This window comes from Papio anubis, chromosome 1 (assembly GCF_008728515.1).
Source record: "Papio anubis isolate 15944 chromosome 1, Panubis1.0, whole genome shotgun sequence".
In the NCBI taxonomy this organism is placed as follows: Eukaryota; Metazoa; Chordata; class Mammalia; order Primates; family Cercopithecidae; genus Papio; species Papio anubis.
The window spans coordinates 95,485,570-95,501,380 of NC_044976.1; the positions used below are offsets into that span (position 1 = coordinate 95,485,570).

Sequence of the window (15,811 nt, forward strand, 5' to 3'; positions counted from 1 at the left end):
TTTACTTAAAAACTTTGGTACTCTAATTATCCTCCCCCTTCCCCTTTAGATCACTTCAGATCCTATTGTCAGCAATCAGCTGGCTAGAACTCTCATTACCTGGCTACCTTCTGAGGTAGCTGTTTGGTTATTTTGCTTTATTCTAATCCCATTCCTCTATCACTCATCTGTTCTGTATACAGTTACTATGCCTGGGACTTTTTATTTTCTTATTCCGTCCCTCCATTATCTCAAAGCTCAGCTGTTTGTGCTGTCTTTTTATTTAGACAGCTTTTTTTCTGACAACCTTAAGTCTACTTATTTATATCACTTTATTTCTCAAACCCATACTTAATAACACATTTTGTCTGAGGTAGTAGCACTTTATCTAAACAAAAGTTTATTCACTTAAAACAGTTACAGAACTTTAAAATTTTATAAATCAGTGGGTTTTATTGTAAAAGGATTTTATGTACTGTCACTGTAGATAATTGGTTTTACAGGTATAAGTGTAAATTTGCAAGTATATGAAATTAAGTATGTGAAATGCAGTGCGAGAAACAAGTGAGAACATTCAGGCTTGTGAGAAGATTGTTTTGTTTTGTTTTTTTTCTGTTAGCCTTGGCGGAAAATCTGAGAAAACTTAAAATATATAACACTGGAGTGACAATCAGGAAGAGTGGCCCCCCCCCCCCTTTTTTTTTAAACAAATTAGAGAAGTAAGTTCAGTGGCTGGTGGTTATCACAATAAGAAAAATTTAAGCAAGTTATAGGTAAAATAATTTACTTTTCTGAATGGTACCTCATATTTTGACAGCATTATCCTTTTCAGGTCTGTTTTATGTTTAATTGGTTTATTTATACATGTGAGTATGATGAGATTCGTGGATTTAACCAGTTCTTTGTATCTTCTGTGTCAAAATGTATACTGTAGTATACTGTTTATATTAGAAACTCTTTGAAAGTGGATGTTCTCAGTTTCCTGATCTTCCACATTGTCTTTATCTCTCTGCTGTTTTTTATTTGTTTTTGTTTTGAGACGGAGTCTTGCTCTGTCACCCAGGCTGGAGTGCAGTGGCACCATCTCAGCTCACTGTAACCTCCACCTCCTGAATTCAAGTGATTCTTCTGCCTTAGCCTCCTGAGTAGCTGGGACTACAGGCACGAGCCACCATGCCTGGCTAATTTTTGTATTTTTAGTAGAGACGGGGTGTCACCATATTGGCCAGGCTGGTCTTGAGCTCCTAGACCTCGTGATCCGCCCACCTGAGCCTCCCAAAGTGCTGGGATTACAGGCGTGAGCCAACACGCCTGGCATCTACTGTTATATTTTAATGTTTTCATCTAGTTGATTATAGTCATTTAGACCTTCAGTTTAACCAAAGGGCATGACATACTAGAAATGGTCTTTTTTAGTTATTTTGACTGGTGAATAAAACATGTAACTGTTTCTAGCATCAGACCAGTTCATTTAGTTTAAAAATGATCCAGCAGCTATGTCAAGAAATAGTCATGTAATGTTCTTTGTTCACACACTGCACTATGTTCTGGGGTAGAGGCAAAGGTTTGAATTTTGGAATATTTGCATTATACCAATTGAGCTTCCCAAATCTGAAATGCTCCAGTGATCATTTCCCTTGAGCAACTTGTTGGCATTCAGTTTTGGATTTTGGAACATTTCAGATTTCAGATTTCTGCATTAAGGATACTCAACCTGTACAGACTGGGAAAGGTATAAGCCATATTAAAGAATGAGTTTCAACTTTGTCCTTAAGAGTTTTAAGCATGTGTTGACATGATCAGATTTGTAATTTACGAAGGTCATCAAGCTGCTGTATAGAAAATGGATTGGAAAAAAAAAAAATCCAACAGGAAGACAAACGATGAGACTGAGGTATCCAGATAAAAAATAATGGCAGTGAAAAGTAGAGAAATAGAACATGAATTTGAGAGATAATTAGGAGGAAGGCTATCACAGTATTTAGCAATTAGGATGTGTAACAGAAGGGAGAAAAAGAGCTAGGGATGATTATTAAGTTTCTTGTGTAGCTCACTATATGATTTCTCAGCAGGATTGTTGAGGAAGATAGATATTCATAATCTGGATTTTCATTCTATGAAAGTAGCTGGCTTTTTTGCCAGAATGCCATGTCTAGTACAAATGAAAATGTACTTAACTCTTGTCACCAATGGCTATGGTAAATTGGTGATTTATTTTAAAATCATAAAAAAATTCAAATTTTTAAGCTGTTACTTTAAAAGAATTATTTTTGTTTTGAGCTTTGATATTGTTTGTTAATAGACATGCTTTCTTTTTATAGCCATGAATCATCTTAATGGACAGAAAATGTATGGAAAAATTATTCGTGTTACTCTGTCGAAACATCAGACTGTACAACTACCTCGAGAGGGACTTGATGATCAAGGGCTAACAAAAGATTTTGGGAATTCCCCATTGCATCGTTTTAAGAAACCTGGATCCAAAAATTTTCAAAACATTTTTCCTCCTTCTGCCACTCTTCACCTATCTAATATCCCGTAAGTATATAAGCTAGAGTGTATTAAGGAGATACATTCTATTTTGATAAAATGTGAAATTTATTATTAATCTTCACTTTTTCTTCCCATTCAATTTTCCTAGTCCATCAGTAGCAGAAGAGGATCTACGAACACTGTTCGCTAACACTGGGGGCACTGTGAAAGCATTTAAGTTTTTTCAGTAAGCAAGCTTCCTTATCTTTAAATTAGTGACCTGAGAAAAGTTTTCTTTAAGTAGTTTTTATTCTTGTTGTTTATAGAAATTTTTGATTCTGGAATGGCCAAAATTCAAGTATTTAATAAGCCATTTCTTATTTGTATGAAGTATCTGATTTTATAATTTTGTTTCAGAAGAGATCACAAAATGGCTCTTCTTCAGATGGCAACAGTGGAAGAAGCTATTCAGGCCTTGATTGATCTTCATAATTATAACCTTGGAGAAAATCATCATCTGAGAGTGTCTTTTTCCAAGTCAACAATTTAAAAAGGGGAAGATGAAGATTGGGGGTGAATCACATTGTTCAGTGTCATCACCTATTGACTGTTCAGAAAAGTGGGGACCAGAGTTTGATTTTTTTTGCTTTTGTTTTTTTGGGGTTTTTTTTTTTTTCCATGCTGTTATCATTCCTTGGTTATAAAATGAAATGGCATATGTAAAGGCAGAATTGTTAACTGCTATATTTCATCTGTTCTATAGGGAAGCCATTTTTGTCTGTTTAAAATTTCAGTTTAATTTTGCTTTTTTTTTTTTCTTCCTTTCAACTTAGTTGACATACGTGCCTTAAAAAGGAAAACTAGTGTTGCTATTGTGCATTTACTAGAAAAAAGGAATTGGTTGTTTAGGGCACACTGTTATATGGGAATTAAAATATGTTTAGGCAGGGGTGTGTAAAAAGGTTAAGTTTTTGTTTCTCCTGCTTGGAACTTATTTTGAATTACTGGCTTTCACCTTTTTTTGTATTTAATCAAATAAGATACATGATATTGAAAGAATAAAGCAGCATTTTTAGTTTTTACTACCTTAGGCTTTATTGCTTTAAAAACAACATTGGCCTTTTGTATCTCACAATTCTGGTCTAGATTCAGTTATGAATGTAGGCATTAGTTAAAATTAACAAGATGCAGAGTATTAATTTCTTAAGACAACAAAGTGATTTCTGTAAGTTTGAGCCCTATGTGGAAAGCATTGTGGAATCTTAACCTTTTTGTACACACTCTTGTGGGACGTATCATATAAATGTCAGCACTAAGTAATGTCTTGTTTGTGGCTGAATATTTTTCGTAGATGTTTTTGAAGTTGACATGACTTACGTGCATTTAAATATATATTGCCATCCTTAGTTTGTAATTAAGATTTGGAATATGGTTGTGGATTTCTGAGCATGTGCAGACTGGTCTAGCTAGTTCAGGAACTGGTGCATGTATTTTTCAAAGATAAAGAAAGTGTACTGCGAAAATATGCAGGAAGATTAATTTTGTGGCAGTTTTCTAAAACTGACAACCAGGTGGGACCAAAGTTTATGTGCCTTTAGTCTTAATTTACCTTGCATTGTAATATTCAGTTTTAATAAATCTTCAAAATATTTTGTATTTAGGAATAGATCTGACTTTAATAAAAACATGGCTCAGAATCTACAGGTCAAATTAATTTGAACAGTTCTTGTCAATCTGAATTGTTGATTCTGTTTAAATGACCAATACTTTTTGAAATTGATGTACTTAGTTTCAAGATTCATAGATTCTGTTATCTATGTAGACAGAATGGTCATGTATATTTTCTATTAGTTGAGTTTTTACATCTTTAGAAATGTAAAATTCAGTATAGTTTGAAAGCGGCACAATTAAAAATTAATTTTCTAACAAAGTTGGGAGGTTTGATGGTGGTTTAATTTCATTTTGTGTGTACTCTGCTTACCTCTGTAGCATGCTCAATAAACACTTCTGTAGCTCTATATTCACCTTTTCTGTCTTTCTCTGCTGCCTTTTCTCTCTCCTCCTCTTTGTTTTCACTCCACTGTGCTTCTGAATTCATGTTTATTCTCTGCCAGGGTGGGAAAGGAGTAATAATAATACAATTCTATGGCTTTATACCATAAATAAATCTAGATGCTGTGAAAATATACCAGCTGTTTTTTTTTAATTTAAAAGATAGTAACTGCTTTTCAGGAGGACACATATTAAACATTTCCCACCCTGTTATAATCTACTGCTTTAAAGACATAACTTTTACTGTAGCTTGTTAATTCTATCTCTTTTGTTGTTGTTGTTGTTTTTTTTCCAGTAGATTTATGCACTAATAGATCTTTTGGATTTGCCATGCTCTCTTGCTGCAGTTTCATCTTTCATCTTTTGTGTCTGCTAAAGATTTCTTACTAATAATCTTAGACTATCTTGTGAGTTAACTAAAAGAACTTGATGTTACTGGGAAGAAAGAGCAGCATATCGCCTGCTTTTGCTGTGGGTGGGAAGGATGATATACATTCAAGTATTTAAAAACTTAGAGTAATTTGCATTTAACAACTAAACATGTTACTACTTTAACTTTTTAAACAGTTACAATTAGGGTGCTATTTATATTCAAAATATTTTGGTCAGTTTTTCTAAACAGATATGTTGGTGTCAGATAACTTTGGAGTTATGCATGATGTTTCTTAGGTTTGCTCTGTTACAAAATATCCCACACTTATGCAAAACTTATAGGTAGGATAATAAAAAGTAAATGAAGGAACATAAAATATGTTTTACTATACCTAATGTAGTAATTCAGTTACCTCCAAGAAAGAAGAACATAGTAAGTAAAATAATTTTGTTTACACTAGTGTCACTGTTGTCATCTGAAGAACCACCATTAGAGTCTACAGTTTGGGATGATTTGGAATTTAGGTGATATGTTTTTTTTTTTTTTGTAGCACAGAGGAACTCTAGCAACATCAGATATGTCTAAAGTCTAAACGTAATCCCAGGTTAGTGTTGTGAACAACAAAGCTGCTCAAGGTGGCGTTTTTCTCAGTAATGAGTGGTGGTGATAATATTTGAAAGTAGCTTCTGCCACCTTTTCAGGTGCTCATTGTGGGTGGCATTGCCTTGGGAAGGAGAAACTTAAGTCCCGAGCTGTGTGTGTGGGAACTTCTGTCATGCCTCATGTTGGTGAGATTCTTAATTCCCTAGGTGGGAGGTAACCAGAAACCAGCTCTGCCTGCTGACTTCATGCAGCAGATTCTATACTCTCTTACACTATACCCCAATACAGCCTTCCTTCCAAAGCACCAAGTCAGTAAAGGGGGAATTTGACATTCTGGAATACGGACCAGTATGAAATTAACTCAGACCCATATAGCTAATTGTTTCTATTAAAAGTTAGGTAAAAATAATAACAGCTTTGTTGTATATTAGTACTCTATGCCTCTTAGAGTGAACTAGCTAACAATGAAGTATTCTTAGGACTCAGCTGCTTTGTTAATAGAGGTATTAACTTGAATATTTAAAAATAACTTTAATCAGAAAAATTATTTTTGACATTTAATAAGATGTATTTTGGAATTTTTTTTTTTTTTTGAGATTTGGAGTCTCGGCCTGTCACTCAGGGCTGAGTGCAGGCCAGATTTCAGCTCCAGCCCGGCCTCCCAGGTTGCCTATCTTCTGCCTCAGCCTCCCCGAGAAGCTGGGACTACAGGCCCACCACCTCAGCCTCGCCAGTTTTTGTATTTTAGTAGAGATGGGGTTTCACCCCAGAGCTAGCCAGGATGGTCTCGACTTCCCGACTCATGATCCCGCCTGGCCTCAGCCTCCCAAAGTGCTGGGATTACAGGCTTGAGCCACCGCGCCCAGCCGGAAATGGGTTCTAAAGCACCTACTTAAGGAAGAGATATCTACAGTTTAATGTTAGCATTTGAAAGCAACGAAGAAAATTTTTGCTTAACTAGGAAGTGTAATGAATCATTATATTAGAGATTAAATTAAGACTTTGGAAGCATTTTAGCCCGTAGAGTTAAGGTTAGTGTAGTGAAATTATGGTGATTAGCTTAATTCATTCATGTACATTTATTTGTATCTGTACCAGATAATTACTAGGTAAAGGACAAATCACTTCAAAGCCTCAGTATTATTTGTAAAATGGAGGCAATAAGTTCTGCTCTGCTCACCTCACAGGATTATTATAGAGGCTCAAATAGGATAAGTGAAGAAATGCTATGCAATTAGTAAACTGTTAGGCCAGAGAGTTCCCAGACTGCCAGATTTGCCCACAGTAAACTTCATTATCCGCAATACATGTTATCCTAATATGTCTTTTTGCTACGAAGAAATACTAATGTTTTAAAATTATTTACTAGTTTCATAAAGCAGAAAGATGTAAAATGCAGTTATAGAGAGCATCCCAAGCCAAACGAAAAGAAACCATGGATTTAGTTTTGTATTTTGTTTGAACTTGATAGCCCAATCATAAAATGCATATTTAATTATATTTAATTATAGACTGCACTTAAGATTTCATATGTATAAAAAAGTTGCTGTGACACTTAGAGGTAATTCTAACACTCAGGAATTTCAAGGCTAAGGAAGAAAGACATATTCTCACGAGCAGCTCTGAACTTCAAACAGGATTTTCTGGCTGCCTTAATATATTAAAATGGAGCCTAAATCCAAAAACTTTTTTTCATCCAGAAGAAAGTACAGAATGCAGTGAAATTGAGTACACTAGAAATTCTGATGGCAAGAATTGAGCAGAAAGTCTTAAATTTAAACCATAATATTCATTGGTTATCTAAAACCTTCGTTTTATTCTTTGTTATTTTGAATAGTTTCCCTTTAAATTTTTTAGTTTTGAATTTTGCAAATAAAAGTGTACATGTTAAAGTTACAGAGTATTAGATTATTCACATTAAGAACTGTTCAAATACGCGGAAACATAAAACCATAATGAACACCTGTGCACTTCACTCAACTATATCACTACCTTTTTCCATATTTTAAATGTAATTATATATTAGTTGAAAGGAAATGTTACAGAATGAACTGAAATCCCATATGAACCTCTTTCTGATCTTAGTTCAAACCTTGTTCTTTCCCAAGAGGTAATTGTTCCCTTCAATTTAGTATTTTATTATTCAGTGGTTGCTTTTCAAGAGGAATTTGTCCTAAATTTCTTGTTCTGCCTAGTTATAAAAATGGCAAATAATATAATACTGGGTGTTTAAATAGTACAATATTTTATTGTTCAAAACACATTTTATAATTTTTAACAGATTGGACATTGATAATCCCCTTATCAAATCTCATGACATGTAACCAATTTTTAATAAGGATTTTAAATCGTGTTTAAGAAATAAGTCATTTGGGCCCCAGGTTTCTCTTAAATATATAAACAAGGAGCTATATCATTGGCATTTTAGAAGCTGAATTATGTGTAAGATCCTTAAATACAAACATACTCTTTGTAGCTTCACAGAGCCACCCTTTTTGCACTTCTCCCCCTTTTCTTCCTCCCTCCTTTGCTCCCATTTCAATGGACAGAAAGACTATGCGGCATCTCTATTTTCATTCACTTGGTTTATTGTCTTGGTATGTTGTATAGGTTTTTGAATCAAAGGAATTTTTAACATTTTAGATATTTCAAACATAGAAAAACTAGAAGAATGTAACAAACCCTTGTCAGCTTCAGTTAGCAACTTACATCTTCCTCATTTCCTCCACCCAGTTCTCCTTTATTAATGTAAATCTTAGACATATTTTATCATGAAATTTTGTGGCATATATTTGTGGTGTTTTATTCCTGGTCATAGTTGCTTTCTCTAATACCTGGATTAGCCTAGCTTGTCAATACTACTTCAAATCCTAGAACCTCGCTATTAAAAATGCAGTCACCAAACCAGTGGCAAATTAATATCACCTAGGAGTTTATTAGAAACTCAATCTATGATCCTACTGAATCTACACTTTGGCAAGATTTGGCAGGTGATGCATTTGGACATAAGTTGAAGAAGCACTCTTAATAGAATGCGTTTTTTTCAGTTCTGTAAAAATCAGCTTCCAAGTTTTTTCCTGAGTGTGGAAATTATTTCTTAGTAATTTTAAGTTTTGCAGATATGTAGTTAATAATACCAAGAAATAATTGAAAAGGAACCCGGATATCCAGTTTTAACCTCCTGTTTTAAAGATAAACAGTTCTAGAGCTCAAATAAATAGTTTAGCAACATTTATTGTAACATACCTGTAGTTAGAATCCAAGTCCCTGGCTTTCCAATCCAGTCTTCAGTGTTTTACACTGATCAAAAGAAATACAGGCCTGCTATTATTCATAAATTTAAACTATTACGTACAAGTTGGTAGCTTATCATAGAAATCAGTATGATCAGTATTAAAAGTCAAATTTAACAGGGAAGGAATGTCCATGTGAATTGATTTTTTTAAATAGACTGCAAATTAGTACTCTTAATTCCTGATTTGTTTATTACATTTTGTGGTTTTATAAAATGATACTCGGGTCATTTTCGTAAATAGCTTTTCTACTCATTTAATGCTTCCTCAGTCACTTTTTCTACTATTGCATAGCACAGTCTAACAGTTGAAATGCCTAAGCGTTACTGAATAATGACTCTGATATTCTCTCTGAGAGTTAAAGCTGTGCTATAAATATACATTTACCTGTGCGAAGTATGCCTTCAGGGGCTATGCCCCATAACCTTAGCAAAATTTTAAAATATTCTTATGGCTAGCAATTTTATCTATTGTCATGTCTTACAATTTCCTGCTTACCACCCCCATTTGTCTCTCAACCTTGTTGCTGCATTAGCTGTCCATCACTTAAAACTGTTTATTTCTGTTTTTCTTCCATCATTCTCTTTGCAACTACATGTCTTAGACTTTTTATAATCATAATCAACCATAACCAGATTCTTTTTATTTGTGGTTAATGAGTTGACAAACAATAGTGCATTTTATGTAATAATCAGGTGTTTTGCTATTTTTGTCTGGTTCAGCTTAAAATCTCCCTGCCCCCCACTCCCTTTTTTTGTGGGTTTTTAAAATATTATTACTATTTTTTTCCGGTTTTGTTTCGCTTTTTAACTTCTGGGATTGCAGTGGTTCCAGATGGTTGAAATCACTAGTAGTGATTTACTTGACGCATTCATGTATTTATTACTGGCATATTCAACTATAATGGAGGGAAATTGGTCAAAGAATTAGGGTTAAAGAGCTCCTATAAAAAGGAGATTTGTAGAATTCTAAAATGTGATTCCAATTCATATAGTCATGACTCTTAGAAATTAGCTACAGGGAGAGATAGTAACATTGCTATAGTTGTCTTTGCCCTAAATGTGGAGTTTTATAGTGTAAAATATATATAATAGCTCTAATTATAAATACACTTTTACTCTGGAAAAAACATAAGACATTGACATGAGACATTTAAAAACCATTATTTTCTCATCTGTAAAGTGGAGAGAATCACTTCATATGTTCACTTATAAGGATTATATACTGTTCCATTAGTAGTGTTTCTTTTCCTCTAATTAGGGGTGGGGGCAGTTTTTGGCATTTTATTTATGGAAGGTTTTTTTTTTTCCCTAAAATCATTTTGACCTCTCAAAAGACATTTGCTATGTACGTTGGACATTTGCTATGTACATTGTAGAGAATACAAAGATAAACAGACACTGAAAATACAAATTTGTTCTAGCATATTTAATATATTAGGGAACAATTTAAGCATAATGTGAATTTCATGTTTACTTAAGATTTCATCCTGAGAAACAAATGAAAGCAGGAAATTACAACCATTTTGAACCAGCTGTGGAAGAAAATATATATTTATCAGGTGTGCACACATGTACGTTCCTCAGACATCTATTAGTCTCAGTTTTCCACAAGTTAAGAACTACGCTCATCCATATCTGGTGCTAATAACTTCCCATCCAATTTCAGATAGCTGTTTTCAACACATCTGACACCCTCATTTTTTCAAGCAAACTTCAGGTCTTTTTCAAGATAAAGTCATTTATAGTAGTATTTATATATTTCTTAACCATTTAACATGTAAAACTGTGCTGCCTTTTAAGAAATTACTTCTGTCCTTTTTAGTGTCACGGATGAAGATTTTGAGTGTTGTACCCTAACCTTATCATTTTCCTCATAAGTCCTGTGGGTTTTTTTGTATGATTTTGCATAGTGTGGTAATTCTTGGAAATGCTTACGTTGTGTTATAGTGTAACTGACTTACTGCTTTCAAATAGCTTCTAGTCTGATTCACGCTATGACAGTATACAGTATAGCAAAATAAGGACGTCAGGGAACAGGAGGCTGAGCATATCACCGTTTACCAATGGTAGCTTCAGCAAGGCCCTTCATTTATCTAAATTCTTTTTCTCATCTGTAAAATGGAGGTGATGATAGTACATCTCTTTTCTGTCTTGTGTTATTTGTAGTTTCAATTTATACAGCATGAAATATGGGGTTGGGAGTATCTAGTGGTACAAAAATCACCTTGTGGCCCAATTTTAAGGTGAGATAATTATGAGAGATTTTTCAACCTCAAAGTCTTTGTTCTTTTCTCTCTACACCATTGTGAATAACACAGTGTACATATGAGATTAATTTATTACCTCAACTTTCTATTTTTGTTTTGTAAAGTAGTAGTTTAATTTTTGGTATCTATAAAGTTAACTGCAGGAGTCTACCTACATTTAACTTTATACAGTTAAGAGGTTGGTTTCAGTTTTAAAGATTGTATGCCAGTGTAAAACATCCATTATTATGCTTTCAAGTAAAATAGCTCCTAAAAACATGGATTACTACCAACTTTCAAGGAAAATAGCTCCTAGAAATATGGATTACTAGCCACATAAGTTGCTAACATTTGCTTTTTTTATTTTTATTTTTTTAGACAGAGTCTTGCTCTGTTGCCCAGGCTGGAGTGTGGTGGAGTGATCTCGGCTCACTGCAACCTCCGCCTCCCGGGTTCAAGCTATTCTCCTGCCTCAGCCTTCCGAGTAGCTGGGATTACAGACACCCACCACCACACCCAGCTAATTTTTCTATTTTTAGTAGAGACGGGGTTTTACCACGTTGACCAGGCTGGTTTTGAACTCCTGACCTCAAGTGATCCACTTGCCTCAGCCTCCCAAACTGCTGGGATTACAGGCGTGAGCCAATGCGCCCAGCCTATTTGCTAACATTTAACCTCTTGAGACTCATCTTTAATTCTTTTGTTCAACAAGTGTTCATTACCTGCTAACTATGTGCCAGCTTAGATGCTGTGGGTGAAATATAGGTTGGTGCAAAAGTAATTGTGATTTTTGCCATTAAAAAACCACAATTACTTTTGCACCAACCTAAATTACTAAAACTTCCTAACATGGGGCTTTCAGTTCAGTGTGAGATAAGTAAAGAATTACATGGGTTGATAAATTTTCTGGAGGAACTATTGGGTGTTATTACAGCGTACTCAATCTTTAGCAGTTAGGAAAGGATTCTTGAAGGTAGTTATATTACCTGGATTGGAGGTTAAGTGTTAGGGACACAAGCGTTGGAAACGGAACCGTTTGTTTAAAAGGGTGGGAGGCGGGGGGGAAGGACCAGAATCAAGATTACGGCACCCTGGAGAAAGTTCAGCATGGCTAGGTCATAAATTAGGAGACAACAAATAGAGAAATATGTTTGGATAGAAAAGTCAGATTATGGGCTGTGCTAAGTTGCTTGGGCTCCACTAGGGTTTCTAAATGCAGTTATTGGTAAAATGGACTTAGGAGAGGACAGGGTTGACATGACAAATCTAGTGAATTTATGTTCATTAAAATATCCCTTTTGAATTGATTTAGTTTTTGTATGTTTCTTTTTTATAACTCCAAAAAATCATACAAATAAGTTTACTTAAACTTATCCATCTAAAAGCTGCACACAAAACTTGATATTAAATTCTTTTAAAATTACAAAATTAAGACTTCCAAAAGAATCTTGTTGAATAAGAGTAAAAGGAAGACCCTTACTCAGTAAAGCTGCATTATACTTGGGCAGTTTGAACCCATGGCCATGCCTCTCTGTGTGATAAGGATTAGGCAAAACCATGAAGAAACATGCATGTTTTTGAATTGTCTTTCCATGGTAATTTAAAACATTTTTTCATGAAACATGGATATATATCATTAGAAAACTGCAAAACATAAAGCTTGCAAGTTGTAAGACTTGAAATGAGATTTATCTTTGTCGCCCAGGCTGGAGTGCAACAGTGTGATCTCTGCCTTCTGGGTTCAAGCGATTCTCCTGCCTCAGCCTCCTGAGTAGCTGGGACTACAGGTGTATGCCACCATGTCTGGCTAATTTTTTTGTATTTTTAATAGAGATGGTTTCACCATGTTGGCCAGGCTGGTCTCAAACTCCTGACCTCAAGTGATCTACCTGCCTCAGCCTCCTAAAGTGTTGGGATTGCAGGCGTGAGCCACAGCACCCGGCCAAGATGAAATTTCAAGGCCATTTTAGCCACTATGCTTTTAAGACTACTTAAAGCCGTGCTTGTCAGGTCTCCCCAGGAATACTGGTTCACTTTATGCTATTGTTGCTGCTGTTCCGGCTTGAGAATTTTGAGAATCACTACTCTAAGATACAATTTTGAGTTTTGACATGTAAATTATTTTGTTGAGTAGAAAGAATTAATGTAGATAAGGAAAAACCCCTTTATAAAAAATGCTTACCCTTTAAAAAATGTTGAATCCTCACAGTACTATTAAATACTACTTGGAAAAGTGTTTGTTAACCATGATATCTTTTTTTAGATAATTTGAGTAGAATTATACATGCAATATATTCTTGAGTTTGTGACCAACAAAGAAACAGATTAATGATTGAAAAATCACCATACATTACTACCTATGTCTCTCCACCTGCTATCTACTTCAATTTTTTTAATATATAAAAGTCATTTGTAATTGAGTATTTTTTTTTTCTTGAGACAGGGTCTCACTCTGTCACCCAGGCTGGTGTGCAAATGGCATGATCACAGCTCACTGCAGCCTCAACCTCCCAGGTTCAATAGATCCTTCCACCTCAGTCTCCCACAGGCATGCATCACTATGCCTGACTAGTTTTTGTATTTTTTTTGTAGAGACAAGGTTTTGCCATGTTGCCCAGGCTGGTCTCAAACTTGCGCCCAAGCCATCCGCCTGCCTCGGCTTCCCAAAGTGCTGGGATTACATGTGTGAGCCACCACACCCAGTCATGAGAATTATTTTAAATCAAGTAAACAAAATGTCGTTGGGAATATTGAGCTTTATGATAGATACCTAAGTTTTCCCGAAAATAATTGTGTTAGCATTTCACTGAATCACTATACTTAACCTAGAAATCTAGGTTACCAATAACTTAGTCTGTTTCAGGTTTTTTCTTTTCCTGTGTCTTTCTTTTTACTGAAATCATAACTGGGATGACTTATGGAGTTGATATCTTAGGTCTAATCCCAATTTAGAAAGTCCCAAAAGCCTGTCAAATTTTGACACATACTTTAAATGAACTGTTATTGAGTAGATATAATTTAGTTGTAATTAGTTTAACAGCGTTTGACCTATCCAAACAGATAAAAAGAACTCTCATTTTATTCAATCTATATTTAATATATTTACTGCATAAATCTCAGACCCTCTTCGTCTAGCACATGGCCCTAATAAATGAAAAATAACTGGCAAAGTTAGTCCAAATTTTGTCTTCACTTGTCATCTATTTTCACTAAGTTTTATATCTAAACACAATATACACAAGTACTAATCTGCCATTAACAAGGTTTTCCTTTTTTTTTTTTTTTTAAAGAATAGCTAGGATTTTGCTTTCTGCTGGGGCTGGAAAGCTGAAGTATGTGGTTCCTTGTAGAATTGTTGAGGCAAACTATAGGAAGCAATTGAGATAAAACAAGACACACAAGAACATAGCAACAGTATTTAACATGTAAGAAGATGATTGAAAGAACGCAAAACTGGTTACGTATGTCCTTTTCCATCTGCACTATTCTCAACAATCAACTTCATGCATTGGGATCTGGAATCATGGTGAATTTTCTTTTCCGCTTCCTTAAAAAATAAAATAAAGTATTTTCTAAGGAGCCAATAACAGCTATTTGACAATTTGCTGAAAATTCGAGGTTCAGTTTAAAAAAATGAATTTATACTGTTTGATACACTGTGATGAAGACATGACAAAATCAAAATGGTATTCCTGCCCATGGACTTAATCTAGCTTTGTTAGATTCGCAGTGCAAGAAGAGGACATACGCCTTTAACTTGTATATACAACCAACACTAAAAGTAAACCGTCCATCTGGTAGTCCTTCAGTGAAAAAGAGGATGGAGAAAAGAATGTTTTTTCAATTGTATCCTTCTTGGTTCTGGCCCCTTATCTAGCTGTCTTATTTCTGACACAATTTTATATTAACATTTCTTCTGTCTTTTAGATATAAGTCTTACACATTTTTATCATAAGATCTAAATGCATTTTTGCACTAAAGAGCCAGAACTTTCAGCTGTCCCCTATCTTTGTCCTGAAGTACGAGCATCAGAACATCTGTTTTCCTTTTTCAGATAACGAGAGCTTAGTAAAGCTTCAGGAAATGACACTCCTGTTGGAGCAGTGGCAGCAGGAAAACAAATCTGATGTCCAGTAGGTCTGGATGTAAAGGTGTGGTCTTGTAGTAAGTAATAGCTAGAGCTTAGAGAATATTTTCTGGCAACATTCACTATGCCGAACTCTATATGCATTTGCTGATCTAATTCCTGTGGCAAATATTACTTCTATATTAGAGAAAACAGGTTCAGTTGGTGTTAACTACCAAGGTCATAGAGCAGATGGTAAAGCCTGAACCTATATTTTAAACATTGATTCTCCCACTGTCATCCCAGGCCACAAGCTTTTAGTGATAACACTTTATCATATGCCTCCATAAATATGCAGAATTTTCTTTTGACACATTTATTTATCCTGTCTCATTGCCCTGCCTACTTCAGGCTCTAGGGTAGGGGCAAATAAATACAAAGCTGGGCTCACTTTCCAGTGGAGGTGAACCAGTTGCAGAGACCAGGTGATAGTATTCTTTGCTATTTACTCTTCAAGTTGGGTAGGTACACCAGAATCTCGACTCTGCCTAAAAAGAATGTATGTGTGTTCATATATATATGTGTGTGTGTGTGTATACATATGTGTATCACACCTGTGTGTGTGTGTGTGTGTATAAAATATAGTCTGCTTCAGTCACGCTAGCTGCTTTCTAACAATATATACACATTGTTTTTCTTGGAGTTAGGTATTTGCGTTTCTCCCC

The 15,811-nt window shown here is 34.9% G+C and overlaps 1 protein-coding gene across 11 annotated transcripts in view; it reads left to right on the forward strand.

Annotated features, from left to right (window-relative positions):
- PTBP2 (polypyrimidine tract binding protein 2) overlaps positions 1–4,471 on the forward strand; it is a 92,532-nt gene extending 88,061 nt beyond the window's left edge. For 3 of the 11 annotated variants that reach the window (XM_009213487.3, XM_017944982.3, XM_009213501.4), the window contains 3 exons: positions 2,301–2,517; positions 2,621–2,698; positions 2,869–4,471. In XM_009213487.3, the coding sequence (XP_009211751.2) occupies positions 2,301–2,517; positions 2,621–2,698; positions 2,869–3,001 (428 nt within the window). In that variant the 3' untranslated portion in view covers positions 3,002–4,471. The remainder of the gene's footprint in view (positions 1–2,300; positions 2,518–2,620; positions 2,699–2,868) is intronic. The other 8 variants (XM_017944979.2, XM_017944993.2, XM_017945002.3 and 5 more) reach the window with 5 other exon arrangements.
- Positions 4,472–15,811: the final 11,340 nt, after the last annotated feature.